At 37.0% G+C, this 24,000-nt stretch overlaps 1 protein-coding gene across 1 annotated transcript in view; it reads left to right on the forward strand.

Annotated features, from left to right (window-relative positions):
- The window catches only part of EPHA6 (EPH receptor A6), a 673,066-nt gene that overhangs the window by 472,309 nt on the left and 176,757 nt on the right, over positions 1–24,000 (forward strand). Inside the window, exons 7-8 of the mRNA XM_072621534.1 lie at positions 5,255–5,363; positions 9,729–9,799. Coding sequence (XP_072477635.1) covers positions 5,255–5,363; positions 9,729–9,799 — 180 coding nt within the window. The remainder of the gene's footprint in view (positions 1–5,254; positions 5,364–9,728; positions 9,800–24,000) is intronic.

Here is a 24,000-nt window from a genome sequence, read left to right on the forward strand (position 1 = left end):
ATGGAGAAAAAAAAGAGAGCTTCTTGGAAAACAGCCATAACTATCAATTGTGACCTAGATGAAGATCCAAGAAAGGATACTTAAGAACAGAGGTCAGATAGGTAAGAGAAGAACCAGAGGAGAGTTCAATCCCCAAAAACTAGACAGAAGAGTTTCAGGGAGGAGAGGGTTATTAGCTGTGTTAAAGGCTGTAGAGGGATCAAGAAAAATGAGAACTGAAAAAAGGCCATTGAATTTGACAATTAAGAGATCATTAGTTACTTTGAAGAGCAATTCAGTGAAATGACAAGTTTGGAAGCCAGATTATAAGAGTGTAAGAAGAGAGAAAGGGGAGAGAAAGTGGAGTAATCTATTGTATTTATCTTTTTAGAAGTTTAGCTTCAAAGTACCAGAGAGATATAACATGATAGCAAAGATGGAAAAATCAAGTGAGAACTTTTTCAGGATGGGGGAGATGTGGGTATGTTCAGAGGTAGTAGGGAATAAATTAGTAGACAGGGAGAGATTGCAAGTGATGCATAGCAGATAGGAGGTAGAGCATGTGAGATGTTGGAGAATATGGGATGGAATGAGATTAATTGAACAGGTAGAGGTTTTAACCCTGGTAAAGAGTAAGGCCACTTCATCAAGTGAGGTGGGTAATAGAAGAGAGTAACATAAGGTATCTGAGTGATAGGAGATGAAGAAAAGGAGAGAAGACGGTGCTCAAAGCAAATGGCCTCATTTTTTCTGCAAAATATGGGGGGAAAGAGAGTAATGGGAGGTTTGAGGAGGGATGAAAAGGTTGGAAGAGTTTCTGTGGACAGGCAGCATGGCTCCATGATTTTTTACCAACTTTCAGGAGCATGTGACTTTGGAGCATGATGGTAGGAATAATCCAAGGCTGAGACTTGACAGGCAAGATTTTTTAATAGCATAAGCGGGAAAGGCATTGGAGAGAAGAAGACAGTGTAGAGTTCTCCTAGGTAACAATGCATCACTAGAAAGAGGGAGGAAGGGAGTAGGTGCCCACAGGTAAGTCAACTGCTGCAGAGTTGTAGGTGACCAGCAATCTTCATAGAATGGATACTTAGGGAAATTGAAAATTCTTCCTTGGTGTGTATAGGCAAGGTGCTACTGTGACACAAATATAGATATAGTCTACTGTTCATTTTTAATTAGGGCTGGAAGGGGAAAGAGAGTGGGCCAGACCTTTGATTTATTCAGTAGAGAAGACTCTCAGCGTGGGCAACCCTTCCATCAGTGCATATCAGAAGCTGCTCAGTAACTTAGTATCATAAATATAGAGGTAAAAGATAAGAAATCATTTAATCAAACTGCCTCATTGTGCAATTTAGAAAACAGGTCCACAGATATTAAGTGACTTGCCCAGAGTCACCCAGTATGAGTGTCAGATCTTGAACCGGCATCCTCTGTCTTGAAACACAGTGCTCCTAACATTGTACTTAGTCTTTTTTGTTTTTATTTATTTTATTTTTAACTTATGGGGTAAAAGAAGCATTTCCATAATATCACATAATAAAAAATACACAAGAAAGTGCAAATATATTACATACAACTTTCTATTCCTTTTAAAGTTATTGTGAAAGTTTCCTTTTTATTTCCCTCTTCCCCCAGAGATGTATACCATTAGACACAAACGTGTGTAAAATCATTGTGTGTGTGTGTGTGTGTGTGTGTTTCGATTTCTATTTATTAGTTCTTTCTCTGCATCGAGAAAGTGTTTTCTTTCAATTGTCCTTTGTTTTTAAATTGGGTTTTGATAATAGTTAAAATGACTTATTCACTCGAAGCTGTTCTTAAAACAATATTGCTGTTCTTATATACAGCGCTCCCTTGATTCTGCTCATTTCAACTCTTCATTATTTCATACAAGTCTCTTCACGTTTTTCTAGGATCATCAAGCTCACCATTTCTTATAGCACAGTAGTTTTAGGTCACAATTTGTTCAGCCATTCCCCAACTGACACGCATATCCTCAATTTCCAGTTCTTTGCCTCCACAGAGAGCCACTATGAACATGTTAGAACATACAGGTTCTTTTCCTTTTGCAAATCATCTTTGGAAATACTTAAATCCTAAAGAATAGGATATTGAGAGGTTAATTAATTTGTTCACACTCTAGGAGTGAACTGACAGTGGAACTGTCAGAAGCAAGAGTTAAACTCAGGTCTTCCTAATTCTAGGTCAACTCTGTAGCAATGGCAATATATTCTCAGGCTGACATTTTATTATGGAACAGTGGAAGTCTTCAAGTGCAGACTGGATGACCAGTTAAGACATATTGTAGAGAACTTCTATTTAAATATGAGTTGAACTAGATGAATTCTAAGGTACTTCTCAATTGTGAAATTCAGTATTTCTGATAATTTCACTCCTGCAACACAGTGCACTTCACAGTATAGGGATTTAATAAATGTTTGTTGGGACGGGATTTAACTTGCTAGTAAGTGAAGGTATATTGTCTCTCTTTTTACAATTAGTTGCTCAGTCCTTTGTTTCTCTTGAACTCTGTGAACCAGGTGGGTTTGGGTGAGCCTCATGCTACATAAATATGTATACTGTGAATATGAAGATTTTAGTTGTAATTCTGTCAGACTATATTGTATTATCACAGCAATAGCTAAGCAAATAAATGCTTTTGTTTCAGATTTCAGTTTCATCTTCAAATAGCTAATATTATTTTCAGGACAGCTATTTCTTACTATTTGTTATTCAATAATTTCCTCTAAGAAAATGTGACATTTTGGAGGACAGCATTAACTCCCATGATATTGCTGTTATTTTGAAGATTGGAAAATCCAGAGAAGATCTAATAAAAAGCTTTCCAGCATTATTTATTGGATAAGATGTACGTGTTTAACTCATCTGAGCAGTTTTTGTGGAGTGATGGAATATTGTAATAGATTGCCTGAAAATATCTCCATTAAATCATACTCACAAAAATGTAATGCAAAGAATGTAATAAATTGTTCCCACTGAAAACTGGACATAAATAACCTTTGTCTTTATTTATATTTGACTACACGGAAAGTCTCATTGACTTCTTAGCAATTCAGAAACAGTATATAAATTTCAGACTTTCTGTAGCAAATACACTATTTTTGCAAGTATGTAAATATTCTGCATGTAAATCAGTGAGAAATAAAACATCCCATGATTCCTTGGGGCACAGTGACTCTCTTTTTGGAAGGGTGGTATACTCAAATTTAAACATATTAATAGCAACAAAGAATTTGTTTGCTTTTTAGTTATACCAAGTCAAATTTTACTAGGCTAGATTTTCTACTTGTGGTAATCATCTGAAATACCAATTAATCATATTCTCATCAAGAGATGGGCTATTTTTACATTTCAAAATTCTTTAAAAATAAATTAATATACTGAGACAAAAATGTATTAAAATATACAAGAAGATGCAGGGGAAACAGATGTTGCACAGTGAAATAAAAGGGGCTCAATAGAAATCTTTTTATTTGTAGAGGATTTTTAGTTTGTTTTCTTTTTAAATTGTCTTTTTTGAAACTTAAAATGTTTTTGACTAGGTCTGTACCCTCATAACTCCAGTAGGAGTCTTCCCTTTGCAACAAATATGTGTAGCCCAGCTACATTTATACTCATGCTTTCTCCCTTGAACTTTGGGTCTTTCAGCCTTTCTCTTGAATTCCCAATAATTTGACTCTAGCTTTCATCCTCTCTTTTTGGAATCTATTCCCTTCCATTGCTGCACAGAAACCAAATAAGCAGATCAGCACTGACCCTGGGGGATGAGGGAACCAAACTCAGGTTCCTGTCCAAAGTATATTCTATTGGAAGAAGAATGGTTCCAGAGAGTCTTCTAAACCTTTTCTTTCTAATAAAGATGGACTTTCCCCTTTAGCTAAATCTATACTTCCCACAGATATCTTCCTCACTTCATTACTCCTTTAGCTCTTCTTTTCCCTTCTATAACTAAAGAGAATTATTGTCTGATATCTCATGTGGGGTAGGAGAAGATTCAAGATGAGCCACTGCTATGGTGAGACTGAGTGAGAATCCCCACAGTAGGACCATCAAGTATAAGATCTGAGATCACCTTCATGAACTGTATATGGCCATATGTTTTGGGGTGAAGGGAGGAGCAATAAATGGAGGTGCGATTTTATAGCTATTATCTAATGTTATTTCATGAGGTTTTTACCCCATGAAGTGTTTCTATTCCCCCAATCTTGGACATTCTGCTTTCGGTATTCTATGTCTAATACATAAATCCATTTCCTAAGTGTTTTAGGTTAGAGAGATTTCTGGGAAATAACTAGTGTGCCATCTTATTTATAACATGATGCCATCTAATTCATTCATATTCTTACATACACATTGAAAAATGACATGAAGATGTGCAAAAATGCTGAATTTGAAGACAAAAGATTTGAGCTCACGTTCGATTCTGCCACTTGGAGAGCAGCTTTGCTAAAGTCACGGTGGTAGAGCAACTAAGATAAATCACATTACCTGTAAGAGTCTCAGATTTCTCATCTTTAAAATTAAGAATTTGGACTAAATCATTTCTAATGTCCAAATTAACTCTGGTGTTCTGTTCAGCTATTTTCTAATGCATTATTTTGCAATATAGTTTGATTAATATGGAAGCTGGATGACCAGGTAAAGAGAATTCTGTGCCTAGAGTCAGGAAGGCTAGAATCCAAATCAGCTTCAGCCATTTACTATCTACATGATCTTGGGTAAGCCATTTAACATCAGTTTGCCTCAGTTTCTCAACTGTAAAATGGGAACATTAATAGCACCTACCTCCCAGGATTGTTGTGAGGATCAAATGAGATGATATTTGAAAAGCCTGGCACATAGTAGATGCAAAATAAATGCTATTGGTTTATTGTTGTTGCTACATCATTTGATCAATATAATAATCCTAGGAGGTAATAAGCCCAGATATTCTTATTTCCATTTCACAGGTAAAGAGACTGAGTTTCCAAAAGATTCACTAACCCAAAGTTACACATAGTTTGTAAGAAGCAAAAATCAATTTTCATCCCCAAGTTTTTAGTCTTTAGTCCTTTTTGAACCATAGTTATCCTATGAGTTATCATGTCCTCTCTTTACCATTTAATATACGATCAATATCATGTTCAAAACATTGTATTGCAAATCAAATATCGCCTATTTGTAACACTTTTCCTATGAATTTAAAGACTTAAAATGATTAAAGAGTCAGAATCACAAGAACTTAATATCTATTTATATGTTTCTATTGCAGCTTCTGACATAGCAGCAGAGCAGGGGCAGATTCTTGTAATAGCCACTGCAGCAGTGGGTGGATTCACTCTCCTGGTCATCCTCACCTTGTTCTTTTTAATCACTGGAAGGTAATTAATATATGCTAGAAATTTGAACAAATTACAAAACATCTCATTTAAGTTTTCTTTATGTATTTATTGAACTAAGTATTTAATCATTTATGGTCATGTTTTCAAGTTTGTGAAAACATCATTACAGTAAGAAATACACAATCATAATTAATTACTTATTATTTGGTCTTAAAGGAGAATGTCGGCAGCAATTATGAAATGATGCTGTTGCAATAGTTGTGAATATCTCAAAACTATATATATGAAAGCATGGATTTATCTCCCTGTCTGAGGAATATCAAAGCACTGCATGTCACTTATCTTTGCAAAAAAATAATAATAATAATAAGGTCATAAAGAGTCAGACATGACTGAAAATGACTCAACAATAACAAAAACCTACCCACTGAGAATTAAAAAGGTTTATTTTAATTTAGAAAGATAATAATGATAGTAAAACTATAATAGGATTGTATGTACCCAAACTTTAAACTTAAATTGAGATGAAAGGGAAAGTACCATGTTGCCTAAGGAAGGGCAAACTGTCCCAGATTGGAAAACAGAATAGATCAAAGCTCACCTGAGCAGAACCAGGTCCTGAGTAATCCATCAATTCTAAGGCAGAGAGATAGGAAGACCAAATTTCTTTATAATTGTCCCAGCACTGATAAAGTCAGACCTCTACAAAAGGAGGTCTGATTTTTTAATTTTATCCCTAGAAAAACACAACTATCAAACAGCTCTCTAAATTTTGATTTATAAAGTTCACCTGACATGATTTCTCTGAAACCTGTATGTATCAAAATTTCACTAGAATCTATTAAATACTGTTCAAGGCATAGTCATTTAAATTTTTCAGTCACTGTTTTGTTTTGTAAAAGCAAAAAGCAAAATTGTCAATTGCTCAAAAATATTTAAGTGGGAGTTTTATCTATATGCTCTTTTGTGGTTCTACTCAATTTATTTCAAATAAGTTATAGTGTGTGCTTTGAGGAAGGGTTATTTGTATATTTGGGGGAATACACCTTTTATGTCAAAACAAAGCATTCCATATTTTAAATTATCAGACTAATTGAAAAGTATTCATGGAATGAAATACAAGTGTAAATCTGAGGGTGAAATGAATTAGCAGCAGAAGAAACTATAATAGAATTGGAATACAAGAGTCTGATTCAAATCTCAGCTCTGCCACTTGCTACATGAGGAATTTGAGGCAAGTCACATTGCCTCTCAATTTCAATTTCGTCATCTGCAAAATTAAAGTTTGCATTACATGACTTCTTAGGGGTTTTCCAGGTCTAATTCCATAAGTCTATCCTTTTCATGATGGAGATATCATAATATTTTTATCTAATTATTATCACTTGGTTTAGAAACTCTCTTTCACCTGGGGAGTTTGTTAGCTGGATAATATAATGTTAGTTTAGGTACTGAAAGAAAACTTTTTTTTTTTTTAATTTGGGCAGTACCGAATATGAATCTGAATATGAATCTGCATAGGCTTACCACTTAGTAGAAAAATCACCAAATAGTTTTTCTAAACTTTAAAAAACATGCATGAGTTAATCCAGACAAAAAAAAAGAGTCCTTTGAATTTACATAATCTGGAAGAAATGTGCCTTTATCTTGGCTTGCCAACTACTACTATTGCTATTGTTAAATTGTTGTGTCTTGTTCCCCAGTGGTTTATGTTGAAAAGTAGTTAGCAGTTTTTCAAACACAGTTTTGATATGCATTTTGAAGCCTATTAATCTTTATAACAATAAAAATGTTGGATTGGGTAAAAAAAGAACACAAGCTACAAATTTGCTGACCAGATTTCTAGGGTCTAAATATATTCCTTTCGTTATCTGGCATTAGCAGATTTCAGGCCAACCACACTTCCTAGGCACAAGCCAGAGCCTTTTTCCTTAACTAAGTTCCAATGCCTAACCATTCCCATTAGGTATTGCTATCTCCTCCCGGTCAAGCACATTCTAACAAGATGTACAAGCCATAACCGAACAGAGACAGTAGAAGAATAACATAAGTTTAAATACTAGGAAAGGCAAAATATTTTACTTATTATTTATTTACTTATTTTTATTTACCTTTTATTTACTTATATTCTCATTACAGAATTCCTGATATTTAAAATATAAGTTATTTAAGATGTTTAAGATGATTAGAGTATGGCTGAAGAAAAAACTAACCAATTTCTTAACCATGTAGAGATAGCTACCACTTGAGTGATAACAAGATGTGAAATAGATACTGAGACTACCATCTCTGCTCTGATGCAGTGCTCTATTTCACTTTCACCCAAGTGATCTATAATTTCCTCACACTAGATAAATCTTCCTACTAATACAGACCACATCCCCATCTATGACTGAGGAAATAATTCCTTGGGAGTACCCTGAAGTACAAAGAGATTTAAATGGATTGCCCAGGCTCACACAACTAGCATCAGAGGGGATTTGAACCCATCTGTTAAAACCAAATTTAGTGTTCTATTTATTACTCAGACTGTCTTTATTTTATTTCATTTGAGAGTTTAACTATTGTAATCACAATATCATTATTATTTTGGAATGTTCCTGTTATTTTAAATTTTGTCGATGCATTCTAGATAGAATAACTTTCAGTTTAAGAAATGATAATGTTGTAACCAGTTTAGGGGAGCTACTTATTAAAGCACAAAAAGAATGCTTTAAGAGAACTACCCCAAGAATAGTGTTATTGATGCAAACTACTAGCTTGTTTTGTTATAGTGTATCACCCAGAAAATTACTGCATTTCCCTTAAATAAAGGATTATAATAGTTTGGTGTATTCTTTAGGGTGATTGTTTGATACAAAAATGTCAGAACTGGGGTGAGACAATTCCAGCAAAAGAAATCTGAAAAGTTTTATAATGGATTTTGATTAACAAAAATAAATATTCAATTAGAGGGTATTAATTCATGGAGGTAATGTTCAATGAAATTCATCTATCCAACTAAGTGCATTATACATGATTATCAAATGCCTTGTTTTCCAGCAAATTTTCCTTTAAATCAATATTTTTAAATAGCACAGACAAGTGTTATTTTAATAAAATAATAATTAAGATGAGAGAAAATGTTTTATCAAGGCCAAATTTTTTCTAATTGAATGTATTTTGTGCTTGCATAGTGAAAAGTTTGTGATCATTAAGGGACAAATTAATTCAGTCAATTAAATTTTTAAAAGATATGATTAAACCTAAACTTCAAGTGGATTCCTAGAATATAATGTGAATTCTATTTGGGGAAAAAACTTAATAATGTCAAGTTTAGTACAGGGGTAGATTTTTTTTTGCTGTTTGTTTTACTCTATATGTGGATGCATTGAACACTGGAGACTCCCTTAGCTTTCTAACATACGATGAAAAGAACTGTTTCAGTTATATAGGATAAAAATTTATTTTTGGAAATATCACTTAAACATAGTGATAAAGGATCATTCATTGGAAATTTCTCTTTGAAGATAGAACAATTTTTGAATAAATACTCACCTTGCCATAGGACTTTAAGGGAAATTTCACTTTAGGAGACTGAATTGGTATTCTACAGATGTTTTCGCTTCACTGTTTAGAATTAGCAATTTGATGAACTGTCATATCTTAAAGATGTTGATGAGTCTATTCATATTGAAGAGGCAGGGTATGAGATAAGCACCTGCCTGTGTACTTCACAGCATGATTATATGCACTAAGAGCAAACAGAACACATTTCCATCAAGTTTCAGATGTGAAATGAGAACTGCAATGACTTTGATCCCTCCAAATGGAAAACAGTTGGTTAAATTCCCTAGAATTTCACCCCGAAGCCTGGTATGATTTATTTTTATCATTAAGGATGAATTCTTGGTGCCTGTCCAAAACCTAGCAATTATATAACATAAAGGCAATGAAAGATCTGTGTAGCTGGCTACCGGGGACTTTCTCTAGTCCCTAACACTCATGCAAACATAACAAAATTGGGAATGTGAAATTTCTGTTTCTCAATTCAGTCATCATCGATTTGATAATATCTCAACGTCATCTGAAGCCAACTTGGGCTTTCATTCAAAATCTTGTATATTCTTGATACAAGTGCACTCCAGGAGATCTGTGATCTCATTACTGAGAATGCATTCGTCAATGATATAAATCACAGCTCATTCATATCTGCCAATCTAATGTGATGCTACTCCATTTCCACCTATCACTTTGAAACTAGGGTAACCTGGATGAAACTATGTTTCAACTGGTCCTAGAACAATATGAATTGGGAGTACCTTAATGTCCTTCATCCTAAATTATTCAGATTCATATCTAGCACAATTCTTCAGGAGACAGGAACAGAACTTTTAAATAGGACTCTGTTTGCTCTTCCAAAAGGTGCCAGTGGTACATAAAGGCCAAAATGAAGTCTGAAGAAAAGAGAAGAAACCACTTACAAAACGGACACTGTAAGTAATGTTAGCTGATTCCATGCTGCTTTTTCCTTGCATGACCTTCTCTGTTCATACTGCCTCACAAGTTCATTTAAAATTTGCATTCATTCAGTCAAGCTGGGCTTTTAAAAAATCTCTCACTTCCTACCCTTCCAAATTCAAACTTTTCATCATTTTTTCAGGTTGGTCTGTGAATTCACACCTGCTCCTCATTAGATGGTATTAGTTTTCCCACTTCTGCATGCTGAGAAATATGACAGGCTGAATTTGCTAAAAATATAAGTCAACTGTATTCTACTGAGTTATTTACCACTCATACTGCCTCTAAAACGTGAGCTACTTTTAGTTAGAGATGTGTTTTCCAAAGTGTGATAGGGAATTCTCATAACTTTTTCTAAGGAATATAATTTTCAGCATAAAACACTGACAGAATTCATTAAAACATTCAAAAAAGAGAAAATCAGCTCTTTAATTCTAGAATATGTAAAAAAAAAAAAAAAAAAAACCTTCATGCTGACTGCAAAAGCACAGTCATTTAAAGGATCTCTTCCTAGGCAAGGTATAATTACCATGAAGATTAGTTTTATCATTTCCTTCCTCTAACTTGTAAATTTCTCTTTGAGAATTACTGTGTCTAAAAAGGGCTGAAATGATGACAAGAAGGTGAAGTTCTCTAACCACAATTTAATTACAGAACATGAAAAAATCTGTTTAACTGTTGAACCCTATGTTTTCTACCATTATTATTCAATTGGAATATGAATTTGCCAAAGCTTCTTCTACCAAAAAGAGAATAAATATAAGGATCCCCTGGGTCAGAAACAATTGTTCAATTTGCCTTTCTTTTCAAAGGGAATTTCAAGTCTATTACAAAGGAAAACAGAAGTGAAAACAGGTGCCAAATTAGGATTCTAGAGGTCAGGGAGAAAAACAGGTTTAAAGCAGACTTAATCCTGGAACCAGACTGCCAGAGATATGTCATAGGACAGGAAAATTGAAGAGCTGTTTCAGAACCTTAGTTCTCAGAATAAATGACAGAATTACAATAATGAGGAATTTAATACCAGTTTCCTAGCTAGAAGCTAGAATACAGGTTCAAATAGCCTATTTGCACTGTACATTTGTACAGAAGTAGTACAAATGGCCTGGGGCAAAGCATAGTTAAGGAGAAGACTGTAAGTCAGTGTTTAGAGAAAGAGAGAATAATTAGGTGAGTAACAAGATGATGAAAACTATATTAAAAGCATTTTTCCCTCTCTCAATTTGGTCTACATTATGGCTTGTGAGCAAAAAATTAATTCATTTATCTTGTTTGAACATTTTTTAATTTTATAAAAGAACATCAGTGTATCATGTATCTAACAGCAGTACCAGGCCTAGCCTAATGAAATACCTCTAATTATGGAGTGATAGCACTTGTTTTGCGGCTTTGTTTCAGTCAAGTCCAGCTCTTCATAACTCCATTTGTGGTTCACAAATCTCGATTCTATTTCATTCCTCAGTTCATTTTTACAAATAAGATGTAAATAAGGTTAAATGATTTACCCACAGCCACAAATCTAGTGTCTGAGGTCAAATTTAAACTCAAGAATATGAATCTTCCCAATTCAAAACCCAGCGCTCTATCCAGTGCACCACCTACCCAACCTAGCCAGATACCATAGATAAAAGTAAATCATCTAGAAGAAAGTTTGAAAATAAAAAGGTATAGTACATTTTTCCTGAAAACCCAACCCTTGCAACCTATGCATGCAGGATAGAAATGGCATATCAGATCCATAACCAAGATATGGTCATCTGGGCTTTGCATTGGGATTTCAAAAATAAGACACTGATAGGACTTGCAGTTTTTTAGCAACTGAGAAGAACTGGAATTATCCTGACAGCCAAGCTACATCATTTGACACAGCTAGTCCTCATAGGTACAACAACGTGTTTTATTTGTTATTTGAAAAAGTCTTTATAATGCTAAGAATGTTAATAACAAAGATACGGAAAATGAATGAAAAATTAAGTGCAAATACCTAAACCTTATTAAGTTTAAAGTATCTAAAAAAAACTTATTCAAATACCCAATGGAAAAATACACTGCATACATTCCCTACCCATCCATCCCTGATAGCCTCTCCCTTATCCTAATTCTACTTGCCCTAGGCATATAAATTTCAAGGTATAGTTCTGCATAAATATAACAAATGAAATTGTAAAAAAAAAAAAAATCGTCTCCCTTTATAATTTTGCCTCTCACTTCATTTTTTAAAAATAAAAATAGGGGTGATTTGGACAGACCCAAGATGCCAAAATACTTTCAGCAACTCAGCTTTCTCAGTATTCCCCTCCAAACAACTTTTAAAAAAATGTCTAAAATCAAATTCTGGAGTGGCAGAAACAACAAAGGAGAGGGAGAGACATTTTCCAGCCCAATACAATTTAGGAGGTCCAATAGGAAAGATCTGTGAAGCAGGATTGGAGTCGGCCTAGAGCACACTGGCAGCATCAGTGGTAAGCATTGGGAATGGCTGCAGGAGCAGCATCAACAGCTTCAGGAGTTCTCAGCCTAGATACAATGGGGGAAGCAGACTACTGATCAGAAAGAGATCGTGGGTACCCCTTTGTTGTCACAGGGTGAGGACCCTATTGTATTGCCCATACACAGTTCAAGGTCACAATTCCAAGGTGAGGAGGAACATTAGCACTTGTGGTCATGGGGGAACTGGAGTATTAGTCACAGTTCCAAGAAAGAGAGGAGGACTAGCATCTGTGGTTGCAGGAGAGTGGGGTCACTAATCACAGTTCTGGGTTGTAATCCCTTGTGGTCCCTCACAATGGAAAAGAGGCCCTGATCTCAGTTCCAAGGCAGAGTAGAGATTTAGCACCTGTGGCCATAGGGAAGCAAGGTTGTTTCCTGGGAGAAAACCAAAGCACGGACCAAGTACAGAGATTACACCCCTTCTTGGATCATACAATTTTAGAAACACCAAAAACTTACATACCACCCAGAATTAGCCTTGAAAACAACAGCACAAAATTACCTCAAACTTAGAACAGTGCCCCCTCCTTCGTGGGAGCAGAGAAAAACTTTAAATAAAGTTAAAAGTCAAAAAAATAGGGTGGAAAATAAGCAAAATGAAAAAAAAAAAAAGAACCTGACTATAAAAAGTTACTATGGTGACAGGGAAGATTGAGACACAAAGTCAGAAGAAAACTTGAATATCAAAAAACCTACAAGCAAAGCCTCAAAGGAAAGTGTGAACTGGACGTAAGCCCAATAAGAATGCTTGCAAAAGCTTTTTTAAAAACGTATAAACTAGGTAGAGAATAAATTGGGAAAATACAAGGAACTATGGAAAGAGAGATAACAGCTTAATAAAAAAAAACCCACAAAAATACCAAAGAGAATAAAAGCTGAAAAAAAAAACCATAATTGGTCAAATAGTAAAAGTGACACAAAAATTCACTGAAAAGAAAAACTTAAAATAGAATTGACAAAATGGGAAAAGAAACAAAAATTCCCTGTAAAACTGTTTAAAAAAAAAAAAAGGAAAAATGGCCACATAGAAAAAGAGGTACAAAAGCTCACTGAAGATCATCATTCCGTAAAAATTAGAATTGGGCAATAATGTCTCCATGAGACATCAAGAAACAATAAAATAAAAGTCAAAAAATGGGGGGGGGGATGAAAATGTGAAATATCACTTTGGGAAAGAACTAACCTAAAAACAGATCAAGGAGAAATAAATTAAGAATTGTTGGACTACCTGAAAGTCTTGATCAAAAAAGAACATAGATATCATATTTCAAGAAAATACCAAGGGAAACTGCCCAATTCTTATAGATGTGGAGGGTAAAATAGAAATTAAAAGAATCCATAGATCTGAAAGAGTCCCCAAAAGAAAACTCCTAGAAACATCATGGTCAAATTCCAGAGTTCCCAGATTAAGAAGAAAATTTGACAGTCAGAAAGAAACAATTCACATATCATGGAAACATAGTCAGGATCAAACAAAATTTATCAGCTTCAGTGTTAAAAGGAGAAAAAGGCTTCAAATATGATATTTCTGGAGGCAAAAAAGCTAGGATCACAACCAAGAATAATTTATCCAACAAAATCAAGTATAATCCTTCAGGGAAAAAATAGATGTTTACTGAAATAGAGACCTTTCAAACATTCTTGATGAAAAGACCAACGCTGAATAGAAAATTTAGTATGTAAACACAAGACTTAATAGAAGCATGAAAGTGGAAACATGAAGTCATAAGCAATTTAATAAATTTAAACTGTTTACAATCCTATATGGGAAGATAATACATGTAACTCCTAAGAACTTTATCTTCATCTGGCAATTACAAGGTCAGTAGGTAGACAGAGGGCATGGGAGTGAGTTAACTGTGACTGGGCAATTTGAAGAAAAGAATTAAGGGGTAAGAAAGAAAGAAGTACTCGGTGAAGGAAGAAGAGAAGAGAATGGGAAAAGTTATCTCACATAAAACAACCATGTAAGAAAGAGCTTTTATAGTGAAGGGGGAAATGGAGGAGATGGCAAGGAACACTCAAACTTCATTCTCACCAGAATTGATTCAAAGAATGAATAACAAACACACTCATTTGGGTACAGAAATCTAATATCCAACCGGGAGGGAGAAGAAGAAGGGGATAAGAAAAGGGGGTGTGGCCTAGTAGAAGCAAGGGCAGATTAAGGAAGGCAGTGGAAAGAAGCAAAACAGATTTTTGAGGAGATACAGGAGGAGGACAAAGGAAGGAGAGAGGGAGAGAGAGGGAAAGAGAGAAGGAAGTAGTAATAATAGTTAATAATAATAACTGTGAATGTGAATGGTATGAACTCACCAATATTACAGAAGCAAATAGCAGAATGGATTAGAATCCAGACCACAACAATATATAAGAATCACACCAGAAACAGAAATGAAAACACAGAGCAAAAACAGGGCTATGGGTCTGTGTCCTAAAAAGATCATTAAAGTGGGGAAAGGACTGGCACGTACAAAAATATTTATGGCAGCTCTTTTTGTAGTGGCAAAGAATTGGAAATTGAGGGGATATCCATCAATTGGGGAATGGCTAAACAAGTTGTGGTACATTAATGTAATGGAATTCTATTGTGTTATAACACATGATGAACAGGCATACTTAAGAAAAACTTGTAGAGACATAAACTGATGCTGAGTGAAATGAGCTGAATCAGGATAATGTCGTACACAGCAACAGCCACATTGTGCAATAACTGACTTTGATAGACTTAGCTCTTCTCAGAAATGCAAGGGTGTGGTGGTTGTTGTCCTTCCTCTTCAAAAAGGATCAAAATGATATCACCACTGTAAAGTGAAATTTCAATGTGTCCAACTGTGGCTGATCAGACCACTACAAGCTTGGAATGTTCTACCACAGGTGGGCACAGATGGTTCATGTGAATATTTGAGGTGAATATCCCAAATTTGTGCATGCTTCATTTACTTTGTGCCATCTCAATTCTGCTCTGCTCAAAGAGCACAGCACCTTTTCTTATATGGGCACACCATGCTGAGCAGTCCTGTGCCAGGATCTCCCATGTTGCACAGTCAAATCCAAATTTCTTGAGAGACCTTGAGAGTGCCCTTGTTTTGTTTCTTCTGGTCACCATGTGATCACCTGTCCCATGAAAGTTCTCCATAAAGTAGTCTTTTTGGTAAGCATACATCTGGCATTTGAACAAGATGACCAGCCCATCAGAGCTGCACTTTCTGAAGCACACTTTGAATACTTGGCAGTTCAGCTCGAGCAAGGACTTCAGTGTCTGGGACCTTATCATGCCAGGTGATACTAAGAGGGTTCAAATGAAAGCAATTCAGTTTCCTGGCATGGAACTGGTAGACTGTCCATGTTTCACAAGCGTGTAACAATTAGGTCAGCACAATGGCTCTGTAGACCTTCCATTTGGCAGTCAGTTTAATGCCTCTTCTCTCCCAAACCTTTCTTTGGAGCCTCCCAAACACCAAGCCACCTCTGGCAATGCATGCATCAAAAGTACACTACCAAGGTAAGTGAACTTATCCACAGCATTCAAAGCTTCTGCATTTGTTGTAACCGATGTTTCCACATATAGATGGTGTGGTGGTGGCTGATGGAGCACCTGTGTTTGTTTGGTGTTTATTATTAGGCCAAAATTAGCACAGGCAGCAGAGAATTAATCCATACTTTGTTGCATCTCAGCTTCAAAGGCTGCATTCAGTGCCCAATCATCTGCAAACAGAAAATCATGCACCAACACTCCCTCCACTTTGGTCTTGGCTTGTAACCTTTTCAAATTGGAGAATTTACCATCAGTACAGTAGTTGACCTTGATGCCATGTTCATCCTCATTGAAAGCATTTGCCAACACAGCTGAAAACATCATGTTCAAAAGCATGGGAGCAAGGACACAGCCCTGCTTCATTCCATTGGTGACTGGGAAGGCATGAGAGCTTTGTCCATTATCTAGACCCTGGGGAAACATGTCATCATGAAATTGATGTAGAATATTAATGAACTTCTCCAGGCAACCAAATTTTGACATAATTTTCCATAAGTCCTCATAACTAATAATGTGAAAGGCCTTGGTCAGATCCACAAATGCTATGTACAGACCTCTGTTCTGCTGCTGGCATTTCTCCTGGAATTCTCAGACAGCAAACACCATATCAACTGTTCCTCAGCCCTTTCTGAAGCCACACTGGTTCTCAGGTATATGGCCATCTTCCAGGTGAAAGATCAGTCTATTAAGGAGGACTCTAGCAAGAATTTTGCTAGCAATAACTAAGATAGAGATCCCCCTGTGATTGTTGCAGGACAACCTATTCCCTTTACCCTTATAGAGATGGACAAGGGAGACATCCTTGAACTCCTGGGGGATAACCTCTTCTTGCCATATAACCTGGAAAATTTCAGTCAGCTTTTGTATGAGCAATGGTCCCCCTACCTTGTAAATCTCAGCTGGAATAGAATCAGCACCAGATGCTTTGCCACATGAAAGGAGCCTAATGGCCCTCAAAACCTCTTCTTCAGTTGGAAGTTCAGCTAAGGAGGGATTGACTTCAATCTGAGGTAAATGGTCAGTGACCTCAGCATTGATATATGATGGTCTGTTGAGAACACTATAGAAGTGTTCATCCTATCTCTCTAGGATTATGTCCTTATCACTAATCAATGTGGCTCCATCAGCACTGAATTGTTGTGATGCACCATAGGTTTTTGGTCCATAAATAGCTTTCAAGGAATCATAAAAGTTCTTTGGATTGTTACTATCAGCATAAAACTGAATTTCATCTGCCTTCTTACTGAATCAGGAATCCTGCATCTCTCTAAGCTTTGCTTGTACTTTGCTTTTGATGGAATTGAATGTTGCCTTCTTAGAGGTGAATGAACTATCCTGCTTGTAAATCCTATGGAGTTTACATTTTTCATTTAGCAGCTTTTGAATTTCCCCATCATTTTCATCAAACTAGTCTTGGTATTTGCAAGCGTTCTGACCCAGATGAGCAAATGCAGTGCTGTACACCAAATCTCTAGGAGCTGCCCACTCCTTTTCTGCTCCACTGTTGCCACCTGTATGTTGCGTCAACTTTCTTTCCAAGTCAGCAGCAAGCTGTTCACATTCAGAGAAGGGCTCTAATTTGTTGACATTAATTCTCCTGGTAGTCATTTTGCTGTGTGGTCAGTACTTTTGATGAATTCAAATATTTAGCTTGGAAAGGATAAGTCTATAATCAGTCCAGCACTCGGCACCACACATTGTCTTTGTCACTCTCACATCTTCTCTGTCTCTTCTCCTTATAATTACATAATCTATTAGATGCCAGTGTTTGCTGCGAGGGTACATCCATGAAGTTTTGTTGCATTTCGGTAAGTGGAAGATAGTGTTGGTGATGAAAAGGTCATGTGATGCACAAGTCTTCAGCAGTAAATGATCATTGCTATTGCTGTTTCCAACTTCATTCCTCCCTAGGACTCCCTCCTAAGTCTGGTATTCTAAGCATACTCTAGCATTAAAGTTACCCAGAGTTATAAGTTTGTCCTCTTTTGGCACATTGATGATAAGTGTCTCTAGGTCTTCATAAAATTTTTCTTTGACTTCATCAGAGTTTATCATGGTGGGGGCATAGGCACTGATGATGGTGGTATGGCGTTTTCCTGTGAGTGGCAATCACATTGTCATGAGCCTATTATTCACTCCTTTTGGCAGGCATGCCAGCTTGCTGATTAGATTAGTTTTGATTGCAAAGCTTCTTGGTGCTCCCCTTCACTGTGTCCACTCCAGAAAAAGATGTATCTAGCTCTAACTTCAGTAAGCTGGCCTTCATTTGCCAACCTTGTTTCACTCAGGGCTGCTTTTTGGATGTGATACCTGTTGAGTTCTCTTGCAATAAGGGCAGTTCTTCTTTCAGGTCTACTGGATCTCAGTGTGTGCATGTTCATGTGCCAATGGTGAATGGAATCATCTTTGCAGATGTTTTGGTACATTTTTTTGTGTTTTAACTGCATAGTGGGATTCCTTGCCTGCTGCAATAATCAGGCCAGGGTTGGGTAAGCAGGTAATGTTTAGGGCACCTTTTCTAGCCCCCTTCCTCACACCAGGAGGTGGGCAGTGTGATCCTTAAGGCTACTCAGACATGCAGGGGGCTGCCAAGTCTTACTGCTTCTTCCCGTGAGAAACAACCCTATGGCCTTGGCCATCTGTGTGCAGGGTCATGACTACAGCTCTCAGAGCATCTGTACCTGCTGCTTTATCATTTGCCTGTTGCCACAGGACTTTGAGCCATAATAGTGAAATGTTATGGGTGATGTGATATCTTTTGATTAGTATGTAAATTGGATTTAAGTGAGGCAGAGTGCACAAAGGCATCAGCCTCACTCACTCCTCCTGAGCCATCATAGTGCAGTGACAGGACAGAGTCAAGATGGCTGGCAATGGCTCAGGATGCAGGAGATGACCTTGGTGTCTTCAGTGTCTAACCAAGCTCTAAGCTCTCCACATAACTTACTTCATCTGCCTTTATGGCTGTTGGAACAAATTGTTCTCATCTGCCCATTCCAACAGATGAAGTTTTCCCATGCTTGGGGTAGACACCCCCTTAATTCCCCAATGGATTTGAGAACATTTGGTTACCCTCAACCTGGTTTGGCCAGTCCACCAAAATGGTTTGCCAGGATGTGGTCACTGCGCATGCTGCAGCTTCTTGGAGCCACAGGTGAGAGTTAGGCAGAACAAGTGGACACTAAAGATGGAAAGAGCCCTGAAAGGGCTTGGCAGCCATCACACCAAAGGTACTGGTCCCCCTTGAACACACACTATACCCCAAGGTGCAAGGGTCTAAGACAACTACAAAGGACTCATGATGGAAAATTCTACCTGCATTCAAAATTTTTGGATTACGAATGCAGATGGAAGCATACTATTTGCTTTCCTTTTCTTTTGTTGTTTTGTTTTGTTTATTCTTTCTGTGGTTGGTCCCATTCATTCTAATTTTTCTTTACATCATGATTAGTGTGAAAATATGTTTAATATGGATGTACAGGTGGAGGCTATATCACATGGCACACCATCATAGGGAGGGGGAAGGAGAGGGAGAAAATTTAAAACTCAAAATCTTATGTAAATGAATGTTGAAAACCAAAAATTAATTAATGATATAAAAAGCCCAAAAACAAATAAGGGCCTGGAGCAGAATCTATTATGCATAAACTGAGATTTTTAAAAAGGCACAGAGGCAGAGCCAAGATAGAAGAGTAAAGGCAGGGATTCACCCAAGCTCTCTGCCAAACTTCTCAAAATACCTTTAAAAATGACATTAAACAAATTCTAGAGGAGAATAACCCACAAAAGATGAAATGAAACAAATTGGCATCCCAAGACTACTTGGAAGGTCAGCAGGAAAAGTCTGCTGCACCAAGGTGAGAGAGGAGCACAGTTTAGGACAGGCCACACAAGCATAGACCCAGCCCAAGCAAACCTGGAGCAGGCTTTGGGGTGACTGAATCACTGGGAGCAGTGGCAGATTCCACTCTTTTCAGCCCATACACAGACTCCAAATACAATTCATGTCAATTGGAAAGGTCTATCAGTCCATTCTGAAAGTGGAGCACAGTCTAGCACAAGCTGTGCCAGCACACCCCATCACAGCAAACTAGGATCCTTGGGAGCTACTGAATCAGTAGTGGCAGCAGCAACAGAAGCAGTTGCTTCTGGAGATCTCAATCCACAGAGAGTAAGGGGGTGGAACACCTAATCAGAAGGAGATTACAGGAGTCTTTTTCTTAACAAAGGCAAGACAATGTTTCTTTCTCCATACCTGATTCTGGTTCATAGTCATTAGTAGTCCCATGGTGAGGAGGAGCACTAGAATAAAAGAGCCTGCAACCACAGTGAAGCAGAGACCCTCCTCAGAGTGCCACAGCAGAAAACAGTGCTTGGGGTCACTCATAGACTAGAGTACAGGCCAGGACTGTAGTAAACACCTCTCCTTAGATCTCATCCCACCTTAGAAAAACTGAAAACTTACAGGTCCCTAGAAGTATCTCTGAAAACAGCTGTACAAAACCCCTGAAGTTTGAGAAAATGTGCCCTCCACTCTGAAATCAGAGCCATACTTTAACCCAGTTAAGTCAAGAAATAAGCTCAGAAAATGAGTAACAAAGTGAAAACTCTGACTGTCAAAAGTTACTATGGGGAGGTGGAGCCAAGATGGTGGAGTAGAAGCATGGACCTGCTAGAGTTTCCCCCCTCCAAGCCCTTTAAATTCTTGTAAAAATAGCTCTAAACAAATTGTAGAGCAGTATAAATCACACAATGACAGAGTGAAATAGATTTCTAGCACGACAACCTGGAGGGCTGACGGGAAAGGTCTATTGCACCAGGCTTCGAGTGGCATGCAACCCAACCCACCATGGGCATGCCAGCACAGACAGAAGTAGAGCAGGTTTCAGGGAATTGAATCACGGTCAACTGCTGTGGTTTTCAGATTTCTCAGCCCACAAACACCAAAACTCAGTGAGAAAGTTCTCTCATCTGGGTGAGAAAGCAATGCAGTCTTGCCCTATGGCAGTGGCAGTAGCTGCCTCAGCAGCTGCCACTTCTGTAACTCAGCCTATAGATTTTGGGGGAATCAAAGGACTAATCTGGGTCTCGGTGCTGAGTGGAGGCCCTCAGGTGAGAGGAAAGTTGGCGTGGCAGAGCTGGTGGCAGAACTATGGAGAGGGCATCATACTCACAGAGCCAGGGCAGAAAAGAGAGCTTGTGTTTGTTCACAGACTAGAGCTCAGGCCAGGAGATGAGTAAACACCTCTCCTTTGATCATACTACTTTGGAGGAAATGAGAATTTACAGGTCCCTCAAGATGTCTCTGAAAAAAACTGAATAAAATCCCTGAAACTTGGGGCAATACACCCTCCACTTAACAAAGAGTTTAAAAGTCAAGTACTTGGCTGGGGAAATGACCAAACAGGAAAAAATAAGAATATAGAAGATTACTTTCTTGGTGAAAAGGTATTTGCTCACATTCTTGGGGACAAAGAAGGTCAAAGCATACAAACAAAGAAGAAAGCTCCTTCATCCAAAGCCTCTAAGAAAATGTGAAATGGTCTGAGGCCATGGAAGAGCTCAAAATGGATTTTGAAAATGAAGTAAGAAAAGTAGAGGAAAAGTTGGGAAGATGAATGAGAACAATGCAAGAAAATCATGAAAAATGAACAAACAGCTTGCTAAAGGAAACTCCCCCAAAAATGCTGAAGAAAATAACACCTTAAAAACAGACCAACCCAAATGGCAAAGAGGTTGAAAATGCCAACGAGGAAAAGAATATCTTATAAAGCCAAATTGCTCAAATGGAAAGGAGGTCCAAAACGAAGAAAATGAAGAAAATATGTCTTTAAAAATTGGAATGGAGCTAATGGCTTTATGAGAAATCAAGAAACTATAAAACAAACCAAAAGAATGAAAAAATAAAAGACAATATGAAATTATCAAAGAGAGCTGCCCTGATATTTTAGAACTAGAGGATAAAATAGAAATGAAAAGAATTCACCAATCACCTCCTGAAAGAGACCCCAAAAAGAAAACTCAAGAATTTTGTAGCCAAATTCCAGAGTTCCCAGGTCAAGGGGAAAATATTACAAGCAGCCAGAAAGAAACAATTCAAGTAGTATGGAAATGCAATCGAGATAACACAGGATTTAGCAGCTTCTACACTAAGGGTTCAAAAAGGTTGGGGTATGATATTCCAGAGGTGAAAGAAGCTAGGATTAAAACCAAAAATCATCTACCCAGCAAAACTGAGTATAATACTTCGGGGGGCAGGGGATGGAATTTCAATGAAATAGAGGACTTCCAAGCATTCTAGTTGAAAAGACCAGCTTTGAATAGAAAATCTGATTTTCAAATACAAAAACCAAGAGAAACCTGAAAAGGTAAACAGGAAAGGGAAGTCATAAGGAACTCATTAAAGCTGAACTATTTATGTTCTTACATGGAAAGATGATATTTGTAACTCATGAGGCCTTTTTCACTATTAGGGTAGTTAGAGGTTTTATATATATATATATGCACACACACACACACACACACACACACACACACATATATATATATATATAAATATACATAGGTGTGTATTTGCATGTATGTGTGGTAGGTATATGTATATGTGTGCATGTGTATATGTGTGTATACACATACATACACACACACACAGATGGGGAGCACAGGGTGAACTGAATATGAAGGAAGAATACCTAAAAATAAAATTTACTGTTGAGTGGAATGTACTAGGAGAAAGAGAAAGGGAGAAGTAGAATGTAGCAAATCATCTCACATAAAAAGGTAAGGAAGAACTTTTACAGTGGCAGGGAAGAGGGGAGAGTTGAAAGGGAATAAGTAAGCCTCACTTTCATGGGATTTGACTTAAGGAGGGAATAACACACAGTAAATTGGTTATGAAAATCTATTTTACCCTATGGGAAGGCAGGGCAGGGGATAGGAGAGGGAAGATAATAGAAGGGACAGAAAACTGGAGAAAGGGAGAATCAGAAGCAAACACTGTTGTAGGGGGACAGATCAAGGGAGAGAATGTAATAAATGGAGGGCAGGACAGGACAGAGGGAAATGTGGTTAGCCTTTCACAACATGACTGTTATGGAATTGCTTTGCATGGCTACACATGTATGACCTATATAGAATTGCTTGCTTTCTCAATGAAGGTGGGTGGGAAGGGAGAAAGGGAAAAAATGGAATTCAAAGCTTTACAATTGAATGTTGAAAATTATTATTGTATGCAACTGGAAAATAAGATGTACAAACATTAAGGTATAAAAATCTATTTTACCCTATAGGAAAATAGAGGTGAGGGGGATAATGGAATGTGGGTGATAGAAGGGAGGACAGACTGGGGCAAGGGGTGGATGTGATGCATGCTGTCCTGTTGTGGGGAGAGGGGAGAGACAGGGAGAAAATTTGGAATTCAAATTCTTGTGGAAGTAAGTTGAAAACTTAAAAATAAATAAGTTATATATTAAAAAAGAAAAAATTTAGATAGAATTGTCATTTTTATTATATTGACTCAGCCAACCCATGAGCAGTTATCATTTTTCCAATTACTTAAACCTGACTTTTATGAAAAGTTCTTTATAGTTGTGTTCATTTCATTCCTGTGTTTGTCTTGGAAGATAGACTCCTAAGTATTTTATACAGTCTATAGTATTTATACATAGAATTTCTCTTTCTGTCTCTGCTGCTGGATGTTGTGGATAACATGGGATGATTTATGTGGGTTTATCTTATATCTTGCAATTTTGATAAAGCTATTAATAATTTCAAGTAGATTTCTAGTTGATTCTTTTGGATTTTCTAACAAATTAACTGCAAAGAAGGATAGTTTTGTTTCCTCATTGCTCATACTAATTCCTACAATTTCTTTTATTCTCTAATTGTCATCACTAACATTTCTAGTATAATATTAAATAATAGAGATGATAATAGGAATCCTTGTTCATCCCTGATAGTCTTGAGAAGATTTCTAGCTTATCCCCATTATATACTTCTTGTTGATAGTTTCAGATAAATATTACTTATCATTTTAAGGTAAACTTCATTTATTCCTGTACTCAGCAGTGTTTCTAATAGAAATGGGTGCTGTATTTTGTCAAATGCTTTTTCTATATCTACTGAGATAATTATAAGATTTTTGCTGAT

Source organism: Notamacropus eugenii, chromosome 6 (assembly GCF_028372415.1).
Source record: "Notamacropus eugenii isolate mMacEug1 chromosome 6, mMacEug1.pri_v2, whole genome shotgun sequence".
Classification (NCBI taxonomy): Eukaryota; Metazoa; Chordata; class Mammalia; order Diprotodontia; family Macropodidae; genus Notamacropus; species Notamacropus eugenii.